Consider the following 15,535-nt stretch of genomic DNA (forward strand, 5'->3'; position numbering starts at 1 on the left):
TAACATCGCCTATATGAGACATATATGTCTTGGGAAATGATATTCAAAACCTAGTTTATAGGTATCCTGTTCTGTTCTATCAAAACTTGCCAAACACACACACACACACGTGATTTAGTGAAATTTACAATGATTGGAAATGGGTTTGTTTTCTATGTAGATAAGCTGGCTATTTCGGTTTCATATCCACTTATCTCATTTTATTGGAAGAATTATGATAATTAGCGTCGTCATGACAACCAAATCTATATTTTCCTTCAATGGAAACAGTGCAGTAATTTGTAATATTTACCTCAATCCTTATATCTCTTATATGGGATCAGTACATGTATAAAATGCTTAGTCTGAATATAGCTATTTTATTGGCTAAAACAAAGTCTTAGTCAATTATATAATTGAATTGCTATGAGTAATGATTTTTGCCAAAATTGTATTATTAATGCAAGAATATTTCGCATTTTTGCTACACCTATTAAAGTCAATTAACCTAAAACCAAAGTGGAAATTATTATATACTGTAATATTTGAAAAATTGAGAATTACTGTTAGATTTATAAGAATATAGATTATTTGCATAACCGATGGCTATTTAGCATCCCTTGCAATCTAGGGAAAGGTGTAGCAAGACGATATAAATGGTTGTTTTAATTTGTGACGTAGTTCACATTTAAGTGTGTTAAAAGAAGGTTATATACATACGCTCGGGTATATAGTAGCGGATTTAGGATGCCTCGATAATTTTTTCGCCAAATATGATAATTGTCCGGGAGAAGTTTTCTATCATCTACTAAATACCCTCCCTTGCTGTTTACAACCTTTGATTGGGACCTAAATTCAACTGTTTCCTAAGGGAGTCGTGTAACAATTACGACTTCAAGCTAACCCTTTTCCATGTGGCAATTGAAACTATGACCTCAATCAAGTCTCTTCATTACAGTGAAACAATTACGATAATGACCATCTCAATCCATTCTTCTTCGTGACCTCGTGCAATCCTTGAACTACATCTGTTAACTGAAGGCTACTCTGATAGTACTGTTGTAAATCACTTCAACTAATCATTTAATGCGACCGTAGTAAACATCTCACAAACAACTAATTTCCCGCCAAATGGTCAAACTGCAAGAAACCAACAATAAAGCGGTTGAATTAATAGACGAGTGGAAGTGACCCGGATGATGTTTCTATTATAGAACATTCAGTCAGAAACTAAAATGAACTGAATACAGGTACATGTTAGTTGTCATAGCTACCATAAAATAGAATTGAACTAAACCATGTAACATTACTCTCGTCGTGTTTTCTGTCAGTTCTCATCATAAGTTATAATAGTTAACTGCCACGGTTAAACACAACCCTAACTCAATTACCAAGTACGTGTGTAATAGCAATAGCAATATGTGTGATACCATCAGTCCAGCTTAATGAAGCTTGCTTTGACAGATTCAAACTCCCGCTTAGTGACTTTAAGTGATTTATATATTTGGCTTACAAGAGACACATCTCAACCAGACATTGATTATTGTATTGTTGACACTTTGCGAATTTTGATCAAAGTATTCGACCAATGAACATCCTCACTTATATATGCATCTTCTCTAATCCAATAAGGGAATTATCGTGGTATGATATATCCAAATGAACTTGAGATTGGGGTAACAGATTCATAATTAGATCTGTGCCTGAATGTATTGGCCTGCTTTCTACCAGACTGTACGACAAAAGAAATGATTCAAACATTGCCATTTTTAAGGCGCACCTTGCAATAATATAAAACTCTCCCATATCTCTGGGGTACATATGTATCAATGTATACATGTAGAACAACTTTAACACAAAAAAAACCATCAACTTTGAACACTACAAAGCATCTCGCCACTGTAGACAGATGTGCACCTAACCACTCGTGGGCTGAAATAAGATATATGTAAAAAAAAAGTATCTAAAATGGCATCAATGTCACTTGCGTTAAACAACAAGTATTTGATTATGACATAGAATAGATTGGCAAGTGCCACATGTGGATCAAAATATTTCAAATATATTTGAAACACCTGACATCACTTCTTGACAGTCTGTCCTTAAAATCACGATTCAGAGGGCCACAATGCCTTACGTACAAGTACTAAATAACTGGCTATCCATGATATTCAGGGGGGGGGGCAACTGTCTCACCAGAGAGCCACGGTGTATTACCTACCATATCATTGTTCGTCCGTCAATGCAACGAGGACCATCTAGTAATCCTGGGGTCAGGGTGATCGTGCTATGTGCCAAACTGCGCCCTTAAGAGTCTCTGGCAGTGCGGACAGGAAAAGGTAGTAGGTTATAGGCCCTATTCTTCCTGGCCTCCCTGCGGTCTTCAGCAGCAGCAATCATGTTGGCCTTGCATGGTTAGGCTACCTTGTGAACAGCTGAGTGCCACATTCCTCTGTCTCAGGACGACTGCTCCCATGCTAAAAGCCCTCAGTAAGGCTTTTAACATGTCCCTGAAATGCTTCTTCTGGCTGCCTTTTCTTTGATGTAGCTTTTGGGATACGCTCATCTGACATGTGAGCATCAGGATGGTTGTGATGCTAGGCAGGTCAGCAAATGCTAGGACCTCAGAGTCTGGGATCCTGTCTTGCCACTTTATCGTAAGAAGTTTTCTGAGGTGGGTGGTGTGGAAGTGGTTTAACTTCCTGGCATGACGTTCGCTGATAGACTGTCCGGTCTTCATAGCCGTAAGGCAATGCAGTGAGAACTACAGCCTGATACACCTTGATCTTTGTTACTGTGGTAATCCCTCTCCTGTTCCAGATATTCTTTGTGTAGCCTGCCGAAGACGACACTCGCGTTAGTGAGTCTGACATTGACTTTGTCGTCAATAACCAAATTCCCAGAGAGTGTGCTTCCAAGGTATGTGAACTTGTCCACTGCGCCCAGTCGCTGCTGTTGATAGTGATGTTGGGTTCAACATAGGGCTTTCCTGGAGCTGCCTGATGGATTACCTCAGTCTTTTTTAGTGCTGATGGTAAGGCCAAATTTGTTGCAGGCGTCAGAGAACAGGTCAATGCTGTGTTGCATACAAGCCTCAGTAACCAGTAACCTACTGGTACTAAACAACTGCCGGGGGGGGGGGGGCAATCATCTCACCAAAGATCCACAGTAGCCTACCTGTTGGTACTGAATAACTGGCTACCCATGATATTCAGGGGCAACTGTTCACCAGAGATCCACAGTGCTTTACCTACTGGTACTGCACAACTGGCTATCCATGATATTAAGTGGGGAGGGGGGACTGTCTCACCACAGATACAGTGCCTTATCTACCAGTACTGAACAATTGGCTGTAGATAATATTCAGAAGGCAACTTCTCACCAGAACCAGAGTGACTGGCAGGCATTCAAAAACCACTAGTTCACCATTTCTCAAGCAATAAAACTGGGTATGAACATCACTCGGAACAGGTTACTGATATATATTTGGTTTCACTTAAGAATGGCATTCGAGCAGCCATTTTTTCACATGTCCTATGCATTTCTCAGATACACTCATTTATTTTTTTCAATTTGATACTATACAAAGACATATTTTGGATATTCTCATCAATTATTTTTATAAAATGAAACCAACTGGCAGCCATTTTGTTTTAATGCTCAATAGTTCTTGTCCATTTCTCTGACACACCAATTTTGCTCAAATTTGGTACAAAGGCATATGCATGCCAATTTGTATTTAGGGTCTGACTTCCTTCTCCCACATGTCCTTAAAAGTCACTTCAGCTAATGCCATTGACTTATTCAATTTTAGACGTACAAGTACTTAAAAAGTGATGCTCATTGAGCAGAGAGTTTTCAAATTTCCTGTGAGCAATGTATTTCATTGTATCGTATAGATCTCATCGGGATCATACTGAAGCATAGATAATCCCTTTAATATGTATATGTCTTTATTGTGCTTATAATGAGGTTTTATTGATGACACTATAGACAGACAATTGGAATGCATGCTTTCATTAATTAGTAACAGCTAGAAATGTACATTATTCACTGTCCTCTTTACTCCAATTATTAATTATTTACTGTACACTGTATCGAATAATCCTATCAAAAGTATTTATAACAGTGTAATTTTTATTTTTTAACAGCTTGGATAACAAAGGAAAGAAAGGAACATGCTACTTACAAAAGCCACTTCATCATATTCTGTCTTGTCTACAAAGAAGAACCTTTCTCATAAATTTAATTTTTCAAAACACGCTCCCAATACAATAAAAGTATGATCCCCTGAGACAATTGAACCCAACAATAATATAATTGATTGAAATAAATTAGTAAATTCCCATTTTGTTATGAAATAAATTAATGAAACAATTCAGACACAAATCAATGAGCACTGTTGATTCAGGTGTTGACCTGATGATGTCACGATACGAGAATGATGGCAAATTTGATTGGATTTTATGCAGACCATTTTGCGATGATTAAAATGATCAGAAGGTCAGAAACATAAAACAAGGTAATCAGGAGTTTGATATTTGTTTCTACTTTCATTAAAATTGTTGATACATGATTTACTAGTATATGATGAACACATTTCTATGGTTACTGGGAGAGTACAAACGAACAAGTAATGTCTTCATCTTTATTACTTTGAACACCAAATTCAACTGTTGTCTCCTTCCACAAAATAAACCCACCGAATTTTATTTCAGATTTTGTCAACAAGTTAAAAAGGAAAAGTCAAGGTTAACATTAAATTCTTGGATAAAAGAGCTTGGCCAATGTAAGAACAAGCAATTTGTTTTTTTATATAACTTTTCATACTCTAGATATTCAACTTTTCATCAATTTATGTAGTCCGCCATCTTGATTCTTCAGCAAAGAATTATAGGTAAAGTATGACATCATAGAATCTGTTGTCAGAAATTGAGAAAAAGATTTTTTTTGTTCAAAAGCTAAAAGTAACATCACATTTTGTCTGTTTGGTTCAAAATTAAGATTGAATTCAGTGAATTACACAAAATATGAGCAAGAAAACAATTTGGTGCTCAAAGGGTTAATCAACAATTATAGTCAATAGGTAATTATATCAATTTTGATCAAAATTAACGAAGAAATTATGGAAAAAAATGTTGTTCTTTACAATTCATAAATGATATGTTACATTAAGCAACAGAAATTGTATCAGTTACTGACAAATCAACACTAATTATCACAATTTTAGATGAATATTGGGTGTGAATCTATTGAATCTGCATTTTTGATGAGAAAAGATGTATGAATTCAATGGCGCCAAAAATTAATCACATTTTCATTATTGGAGACGTAGGCTGAAATGAAGAGAATACTGTCATAAACCGTATCTATTTTATCTATTGAGAATGAACTGTAAAGAAACCCAAATGATGGTTGTTTCATTTATTTATTGAATTAAACTGTACATTAAATATCAGATTATATATATTGCTCTACATGTTGAATTCAACTATGTATGTTTGTTCATTTCAAAGGCTTTTACATGTAGACTGTACGCTAGACACATATAAATAGCTTTGTGCATGGAGTAAAAATAATCCATTGTGCTAGTGAATACATGTAGAATATTAAATATATCATGATTTATTTAACAGTCACGTGACATACCAAGTCACATGAGTCAGACATGTGACGTACCAGGTCACAGGATATTACAAATCTCCTCTACATTCAGCAGTTTTCATTATGAACCATAGAGGGCAGCAGACACCTGCATCAGTCATCAAATGTTCATTTCTTGGTGGTTATCTGCAACATCCAGATTGTGTGGTTACCAGGGAGACCAGATGATGCTACAGATGGGGAATCTGCCTGAAATGATGACAGTGGTATATGTATACACTGTAGATGCCACTTATTCAATAAATGTTCTATTGACCAATCAGAACTGGAAATAAACGATATAAAATAAGTGTTATGATAAATAATTGTTCTACATATCAATGTTCAACACATATTTCACATGTAGACACGCATTTGAAGTTTTACATGACTTTACCAAATACAATTTCAGAATGGCAAAATGTTTTGTATTTTCTAGATAAAGTCACCATAATACAATAAATACTACTCAATAGAAGTTTATTTATCATACAAGTAACTTGATTAAATCAGAAAGATGACAATTTAAGCAGTGCATGACTTAGATTTTGCTGCAAAATATAGCAACAGACAATCACAGATTTGATATATCTCATACAGCATCTAACGAGACGTAATTAAGGGTACACATAAAATTACCATGATGCCCAGAACACAAAATACTTAGTTTCATAATAATGCAACTTACTCCCTTTCTTGGTAAGTGCACCAAAACACAGCTGCTGACTTATCTTGCAGCAAGAAATTCACAGTCACCAAAATATCTTCAAAATCTAGATATAAACATAATTTTGATGAATTAAAACCGACTCACACTTTTGTACCTTCAACAGTGCATGCATGCCCTGTACAGGGAAAATATTAAAGTAAAATACAACAAATGCTCACTTTGAATAAACATGAGATAGAGAAAATGAAAGATACCTTTAAGAGAATAGAAGCAGTCTGATGCCATGACGATGTCTAGTTTAGGTAGTTGCAGTACTGCAGGTGAGAACTGTCCCCATGTAATATTGGCAACCTGGAAATCAGTAATACCATTTAATGTACAACTTGTAGTGGCATTTATAAGATGTGCCACATCAGACAAGATAATATGAGCTCCACATTTGGCGGCTACTACACTTGGAAGAGCTGTACCAGTACCTAGCTGCAAAAGGATAACAATGGATACTAACTAGTAAATAAAAATATCATTAACAAACAAACCAACACATACATGTAGAATAAACTTGTGTAACAACAACATCAATGGACACTAGGAAGACAAGGAAAATCAGATCGACTGGTATTTACTTTTTCTTATAATGTCGCAACTTTCTTGCGAGTAAAGATATTACACAACGAGGGCAACAATTAATTAATTAATATTGCATAACTTTTCAGTCTGACAATATTTCACAGAGCCCCACATCATTTTTGTAATTTATTGTAAAGTCAACATTAATATTCATTATACGTCATCATTTATTCAATCAATTAGGAAATGGCCGATGACCTACATGACCCCCAACCCAAGACACATTCAATAGCCACATATAATATGTGACTGGTCAAATGTAGTAGGTCTAGTGAAAATAAAAGTCAATGTATACCTCCAATATAGTTTTTCCTTTAATAAAGTGTCTGTGATAGTATAAATACTGAGCCAAGACAGGAGCACACGGCCATACATACATAGCATAATCAGCATCCATCATCTAAAAATAAAATTAGATGTAACAGTATCAGGAAATTGGTTAAATCTATTTATATTTATACATGAGCAGTGTTCTGGGTAGATGCCCAAATATGGTGACTAATTTGCATACAACTATATAATTTGCATATTCATTCTATTATTCATGAAATTTAGGCATATCGTACATAAGTAATACTGCCTTTAGCCAAATTTATTTTTGGTTAGACCATTATTGATAATTTTATCTATTAGCAAATAGTAAAGAGTAGCCATGACATGAGCATAAAAACTTTTGACACAGCAATTTCCTGAAATGTTACCAAGCTAAGCCATGTGACTGACTATTTGAAAGTCAGAAAGAACAATTTGGGGTTAGTTTTTGAATTGGGAACCTCAGTTGTATTTTGACCAATTATTAATTCAAAATGACGATCAGAGGACGGCAGAACACTATAGGGAGTACACCCCTCTCCAATTTTCATTTGCTCTTTCTCACTCAACAAAATATCAAGAATTTGTAGTGCTTAAAAATCCCACATATTATTAATTGTTTTTTAATATTATTTTCGAGTAGTCAGCCATCTAGATTGTAATCATTTTGGTAACAGTGTTATTAAATTTAATTAATGAATGGCAATTAAAAAAAAAATATGTAGGTTACCATTTGGCTGGCGACAAAATTGTAATGTAAACAGACTTCACTGCTTGTTAGCTCTTGGTGGCACTTTTCTAACAACATTTCAAAACTTTGCACATGCACATTTTAATATCTGCCATATTTAATTGTTTTATTTGTTATAAAATGGTGTATTGCATACTAGAGCGATAAACCACAAAGTTTGCAGCAGAATGGTGCAGCTGAATGTGAAACTCATTTTGTTGCTCATGATGTTGAAAATGTTTTTTTGAGGATAAAACACAACAATGATGAAAATTGTATGTTTTGTACATACTGCAGAGCACATCCCAATAAAGATGAAAGTTTGTAATTGAATGAGGTCGCAAGGATTACTGTTTGTACATATAATAAGTTATAACATCTATGCCTAAATAAATATCTAAAAAACAAACAAATTTCTGTTTTTCTGTAGTTAATTATGTATTTGTAAAAAAAATTCTGGCAATTTTGTACTTGGCTACTATAGTTATCAGCTGGCCACTAACAAATTGAAGTTTGTTGCCAATGGCAACTAAGAAAAAAAAATTAGCTCTGAGGGCTGGTATTTAATGACATACATTTACACAGTGTTTATCTTTCACATCTTAGAAATGTTCTAAAATCATATGAAAATGGTCATTTGCGCACGTTTTCAAAACGGCTTATCAGCCACCTCAAGTGCCAAATCCATGAAATAAACAGCCAATGTCAATAGAGTAGTCTAGGTGTTAAAATGGATTAAGTACTGGCAACCCAACGTCTGCATAGGTATGTCTCTGAGCGCATACTTTTTAGTTGATTTAGTCATCTTTTTTAAACTCAGAAGCCCTCAAAACATAATATTACATGCGAGAACAAAACAAATCCGTCGAGATTTAACGTTTTCCCTGTAAAAGGGATGCTGACTGTTCCCTCTCTGGACTCCCTCCCTGCGTAAACTAGTACATGTACTACCAACTCCTACCATGTTCTCATTTGGTCATGCATGTCAATCTATAAATGGCATCTAATCAACCGCATATCGCTTAATTTTTGACCGGAAAACGACCATATTTTTATCACTTTCTTTTCTCACTCACTTATTAAAAACACTGTTCGCTTGTCCAAACACTGATCACTGGCACACGAGTTGTTGATATGGTTGTTTTAGTGCTAAAAGTTGAGGATTCAACAAGTATTAATAACTATTATTTAATTTAGAATGACAATCCATCATACCGGTACCTTGTATCGTTCGGACGATATTTCTGGGTTTGTGCGGCCGAAAAATAAAGCGGAAGTTATTCAACAAGTGGTTGCAAAATCACGAGAAAAAAAATGGTCGAAAGCAGAAGCGATCAGGAAGTTGGGTGAAATTAGTGCTGTACATTCACGTCCTTTGTAAAAATACCATCGACCAAGATCTATCATTCTGAAGCACGCCAGAGACAGAAAAAATGTAGTTTTGAATATTGACACCGTTCGTATTTTTTAAATGAGCCAAAACAAAAAAAATTGTATGCTGCTTAAGTGGTGATCGATCGAAACAGACTCGTAAGATTTAACAGCTACGTTCTGTTGAAGATATGAAACTCCACTTTCGGAGTTATTACCGAAGATAATGTACGACAGCAAAAAACAACATTTGGTTATGTGAAATTGATTAGCATTCATGTAGGTCCAATCAGTACTGTTGTATCGTCTATTTCGTCAACCGAACGTTATAACCCGGACCTGCTCGTTGATTATTATTGCAAATGTCATTTCATTCTCCCTGGTCAATGGGTATAAGTACGTTATTTTAGAATGATTTTCATTTGGTTTCACGTGATAGTTAGTCTGATTCATCATATAGCATGACAAACAAGTCCTCGGCATGGGTCAGAGTACTAGTATATACCAGACAACTCGTTTTGATGAATGATCTAGGTGTGGCTTGTGGTAAGAATAGAAAATGAATTTCGATGAAGTTGTTATTATTTGGATTTTTGAGAACGGATTTTTACTATGAAATTATCACGTCTAGGGGTGAATTGTTAATAGATGAAGTGATGTTAAAAAACATGCAACAACAAAGGATTATTTTTCAACACAGATCTTCAGTCAAGAGAGTGGCGTTTCGACGTAATCCCAGAGCACAGTCCCTCTATCACCGGAGTTAAACAGGGCCCGAATTTAAGCGAGGGTTCTCCGAACCCGCCTATTCACATAGTTTATACCCACCATAGACTCCGGCCAGTCAAAATGACTATTTTGAACTGTAGGCATTAATCAGCGATTCTGCCGGTGACTGAGAGATAGAATCTAGATCAGGGGAAGCCCCATGACCTCAAGATTCTTTTACCCCTTACGGTGACCCGGAGTCTATGGTGGGTATGAACTATGTGAATAGGTGGGTTCGGAGAACCCTCGCCTAAATTCACTACGTTCAATTACCCACCATAGACTCCGGTCAGTCAAAATGACTATTTTGAACTGTAGGCAGAGTCAGACACCGATAGGTGGTGGGTTTTTCTGAGCAAACAGAAAAAAAAGGAGAAAGATGAAAGACTTTTCCCCATGAAAACAAACTCAAAAACCTAAGTTAAGACCCAAGAAGGGTGGTGTCTTACCTTGCCTGTGCTGTCCCCGAAGCAAGGAGACAATGCTGCTGTGGTGACAGGGTTCGGTGTGCCCGGGAAAGCTAGACCCAAGCCGAATTCGGGGGTGGTAAGCTTGAAATTTGCATGAGGGCGTAGGTCGACAGAAGCGAAACCTGGGAGCTTCAAGGAAGTGCTAGTGGTACAGACAATCTGCCCACAAAAATGTCGAGACTGACTTATCACCTATGCGCAGAGGCCCCTGCGGTCGTTCGGGCTGGGTCAGCAAACAAGGCCTGACCCGCTACGACGGGGCCTAACCTGAAGAGACCCTGCTCAATAGATTGGGTGTCTCTTGGGTAGTAGTTGATGAAGACGTTCTACGTTCTCCAGAAGCCTGCCCTCAGAATGTGTCTGAGGGGGGCACCTGACGCTAGCGCTTGTGAGTTAGCAATCGCACGGACCTCATGTGCTCGTACTTGGTGTCTCTGCAAGGTCTGTGTTGAGGAGGATAGTATATTATAGACCTCCAGTACCGTTGCAGTAATCCACCTGGAGATGGAAGTCGGGGAAGCCGGCTTATCCTGTTTGCCAGGGCCGTAACACAAAAACATGTGTTTGGTTCCCCGTCTGGAAACCTGGTATGGTTCTCGTGGCAACTCAGCGCTCGGACTGGGCAGAGAAGCAATTCCTCCTGATCCTCTAGACCGACAATATTTGCCAGCCCGGGGATGACGATTGGGTGAGGATCGTGTCCTCGTATTTGGTTCTAAGCGAGAAACCCAATTCGCGTCTTTAGCACAACTTGATTGTCCATAACAGCGGTACATCATCCGAGAAGGACAATGCCCCCCAGCTCTGGCCAATGCCTACCTGAGGCAAGGACCAGCAGGAAGACTATTTTCCATGTCAAAAATTTGAGTGGTGCTTGATCGGAGAGGCTCAAAGAGCAGTCTGCTTAGGGCGGACAACACAGCCGACAAGTCCCAGTTGGGCGGTTCCCTTGTATGGGGTCTCAGCGTCTGGAAAGCAGTAAATAGTCTCCTAATAATAGGACAATCGGTTAGTCTTGTTCAAGTATGTTTGAATGGTGGGGAACAAGGCCGACCTGTAGCCAACGAATGTTGCGTAGGACAAACCCACTTCGTCAAACAGGTGGACGAAGGAGCCTGCTACCTGGCCAATAGAGGGATGGTATCGATCAATCTCCCTTCCGCTACACTAACCAGTGTATGCTCGCGGCCTAGAAATGCAGGCTGCATTGGTGGAATCCCTGTTCGCCCTGGAGCTTTCATATGTGCAGGTCTAATGAGGGCCTCTATGCGTGTAAGTGATACCCGCTGGGCTCGTGGTAGTGCACCGTCTGGTTGGGACGGCAGGTCCGGTAAGTCCAGAAGCACTGCTGGTGTTTCGACTATCGTTTCCGACAGAAGTGGAAACTAGTTAAGTCTAGCGGGGCTAGCCAGTCAAAACGGTGGATGGAGAGAAGAACCCTGAATGGTATCTCCATGTGGAACCGATTGAGGAGCACGTACTGATTCAGTCTGTCTAGGTCCAAAACTGGACGCCCGCCACTTGTAGATTTGGTACTACGAACACATTTGGGTAGAAGCCTGGACTTAGTTCCGGCTGATGTACCCCGTGTATGGCGTCTTTCCCCAGCAAACTGCTACTTCCTGTCTGATTGCTTCCGCCTTGCGGGAGTCCCCTGGCAGTGCCCAACAGGGGAGACACTGACGGGGGGAAATGGAGATTTCAGCGGTATCCCGTAAACAGATGTCACCACCTGGAAAGGTCCAGGTATCGGCCACCGGCCGTCTCCAAACCGGACTACACCGGCGCAATCTGTGAACGACAGGGATATGTGGCCATGTGTTCGGCAGTTGCGAGGGGGGGCGCTCCCTTCCCCCATGAGGTGAGTTCCCCAAGGCCTGAAGTAGTCACTAAGTTGTGACCTGGACACTCACCGAACACGTGCCTGTGCCTGTGTGAGCACTTTCCACTCATGCAAAATATGCAACTCACTTTAACCGATTTGTTTACTGGACGCGCGACCTTGCTGTGACGCGGTCAGTCTCAGCAATTTTGATGGCTCTGAAAGATAATCTCAGGCCTCAGAACTCCAGGAAAAAACACACTTTCACGCAAAAACCCTGAACCCCGCACGTAGCTACGACAAAGTACATGTATCTCGGATGCGGGTTCTATGCTGGTAAATTCTGAATGTAACCACTGCACGGTAGACTCGAAACACGAGGAGACCAAAAAAAAAACGGCAGCGAGCCCTGGTACTGTCATTACATCAATATATTGCAATACATTGTAAATAAAAGACGACATGCATGAGGGAAACGAATTACAGTTGTAATTAGCAGTTTCAGCATCGTAGTCAAACTTGTGCGCGTTATCGATCGTCGCCATATTTGTTTATAAGAATTTGACTAGAATTGTCACGAAAATCACAGAGTGCTGTCGAAGGCGTCCGTAGTATGCTAATGCATCGTAATCCTCACTGCGCTAAGAGGAAACTGTCCTCCTTGATCCGTTCGGCAAATAAACTCCCTGATCTATGTACAAACAGCAGCGACCATCCTGGTACCTTTGATCTAAGCTTGGCTGTGACTCCTTCTCTTTTTACCTCCATGGTTTCATCATGGAAGGTACTAACGTTAGTACCTTCCATGGTTTCATGTTCACTGTTTCCCTGATTCTAGCTCTGTATTACACCAGATATCATGAAGGCAACGACTCTAGCTCTGTATTACACCAGGTACAAAATGTATCATGAAGGCAATGACTCTAGCTCTGTATTACACCAGGTATCATGAAGCAACGACTCTAGCTCTGTATTACACCAGGTATCATGAAGGCAATGACTCTAGCTCTGTATTATACCAGGTATCATGAAGGCAATGACTCTTGCTCTGTATTATACCAGGTATCATGAAGGCAATGACTCTAGCTCTGTATTACACCAGGTATCATGAAGGCAACGACTCTAGCTCTGTATTACACCAGGTATCATGAAGGCAATGACTCTAGCTCTGTATTACACCAGGTATCATGAAGGCAATGACTCTAGCTCTGTATTACACCAGGTATCATGAAGGCAAGGACTCTAGCTCTGTATTACACCAGGTATCATGAAGGCAAGGACTCTAGCTCTGTATTACACCAGGTATCATGAAGGCAACGACTCTAGCTCTGTATTACACCAGGTATCATGAAGGCAATGACTCTAGCTCTGTATTATACCAGGTATCATGAAGGCAATGACTCTTGCTCTGTATTATACCAGGTATCATGAAGGCAATGACTCTAGCTCTGTATTACACCAGGTATCATGAAGGCAACGACTCTAGCTCTGTATTACACCAGGTATCATGAAGGCAATGACTCTAGCTCTGTATTACACCAGGTATCATGAAGGCAATGACTCTAGCTCTGTATTACACCAGGTATCATGAAGGCAAGGACTCTAGCTCTGTATTACACCAGGTATCATGAAGGCAAGGACTCTAGCTCTGTATTACACCAGGTATCATGAAGGCAACGACTCTAGCTCTGTATTACACCAGGTATCATGAAGGCAATGACTCTAGCTCTGTATTACACCAGGTATCATGAAGGCAATGACTCTAGCTCTGTATTACACCAGGTATCATGAAGGCAAGGACTCTAGCTCTGTATTACACCAGGTATCATGAAGGCAAGGACTCTAGCTCTGTATTACACCAGGTATCATGAAGGCAACGACTCTAGCTCTGTATTACACCAGGTATCATGAAGGCAACGACTCTAGCTCTGTATTACACCAGGTATCATGAAGGCAACGACTCTAGCTCTGTATTACACCAGGTATCATGAAGTCAACGACTCTAGCTCTGTATTACACCAGGTATCATGAAGGCAACGACTCTAGCTCTGTATTACACCAGGTATCATGAAGGCAATAATGACTCTAGCTCTGTATTATACCAGATATCATGAAGGCAATGACTCTAGCTCTGTATTACACCAGGTATCATGAAGGCAACGACTCTAGCTCTGTATTACACCAGGTATCATGAAGGCAACGACTCTAGCTCTGTATTACACCAGGTATCATGAAGGCAATGACTCTAGCTCTGTATTACACCAGGTATCATGAAGGCAACGACTCTAGCTCTGTATTACACCAGGTATCATGAAGGCAACGACTCTAGCTCTGTATTACACCAGGTATCATGAAGGCAATGACGCTAGTTCTGTATTACACCAGGTACATGTATCATGAAGGCAATGACTCTAGCTCTGTATTACACCAGGTATCATGAAGGCAATGACTCTAGCTCTGTATTACACCAGGTATCATGAAGGCAAGATTTGTTTTAATAACAAATATTTATAAATTAAACACTAAACAAATTAATAAAGAATAAAACAAATACATGTGTATTAAAAAAAAATATATTTTTAAAAAATGTATACAATTACCTCTTGAATTATTACTTCGAGTGTTGTGTCATCATCTTCATCTACATTACTATCACTGAATTTGAACAAACGAGAAGTAGTTTTCATTTCCATTACTGCCGTGTTTTAACTTTTTATGGGATTGTTTGCATAATTCTCTTCATTCCTTTCTTCTTTCAGTCTTTTCGTAAGCTCAATTTGTAACTCCAAATCTTGAATATTTCGCTCTTTTCTTTCCCTGCGTTCAATATCCCTCAAGACACCCTGGAACATCCGTTCCTGGGTAGTATTTTTATAGTGGTGAACCGCTGCTATTATGCCAATTGATGTTACGAAAGAAGCACAGAGGGCAATCTTAGAAGTAGTGGACATTATTTATCTCAATAATCAAGTCGCAATTCAAGAAATGCGGCGGCGGATAAGGGTACTTATCTGTTTTTGAAATAGCAAGTATGTCACTATATTACTGCACCAAATCCGTTTTATTATGTTGCTAGCAGAAATTCACCTGGACGATTTGGCGTGACTATTTCGCGGAGGCAGCCATGTTTAAATCAAACT

At 39.0% G+C, this 15,535-nt stretch overlaps 1 protein-coding gene across 1 annotated transcript; it reads right to left on the reverse strand.

Annotated features, from left to right (window-relative positions):
* Positions 1-3,914: 3,914 nt before the first annotated feature.
* Positions 3,915-15,527, reverse strand: LOC100369283 (histone-arginine methyltransferase METTL23-like). The gene is made up of 6 exons (XM_006821918.3): positions 15,483-15,527; positions 14,996-15,050; positions 7,218-7,322; positions 6,547-6,772; positions 6,311-6,395; positions 3,915-5,908 (listed from the first exon to the last, which is right to left on the reverse strand). The coding sequence occupies exons 3-6, from the start codon at positions 7,320-7,322 to the stop codon at positions 5,752-5,754; spliced, it is 573 nt and encodes a 190-aa protein (XP_006821981.3). The 5' UTR covers positions 14,996-15,050; positions 15,483-15,527; the 3' UTR covers positions 3,915-5,751.
* Positions 15,528-15,535: the final 8 nt, after the last annotated feature.

The sequence above is a fragment of the Saccoglossus kowalevskii genome, chromosome 8 (assembly GCF_978046115.1).
Source record: "Saccoglossus kowalevskii chromosome 8, keSacKowa6.1, whole genome shotgun sequence".
NCBI lineage: Eukaryota > Metazoa > Hemichordata > Enteropneusta > Harrimaniidae > Saccoglossus > Saccoglossus kowalevskii.

Excerpts from the sequence above, each read along its gene's own strand:
- LOC100369283 (XM_006821918.3), bottom strand. The coding sequence starts at position 7,322 with ATGATGGATGCTGATTATGCTATGTATGTATGGCCGTGTGCTCCTGTC. Across the intron at positions 6,773-7,217 it reads AAGGAAAAACTATATTGGAG|CTAGGTACTGGTACAGCTCT; the intron begins GTATACATTGAC and ends ATCCTTTTGCAG. Across the intron at positions 6,396-6,546 it reads CTGCTTCTATTCTCTTAAAG|ATTTTGAAGATATTTTGGTG; the intron begins GTATCTTTCATT and ends GTTTATATCTAG.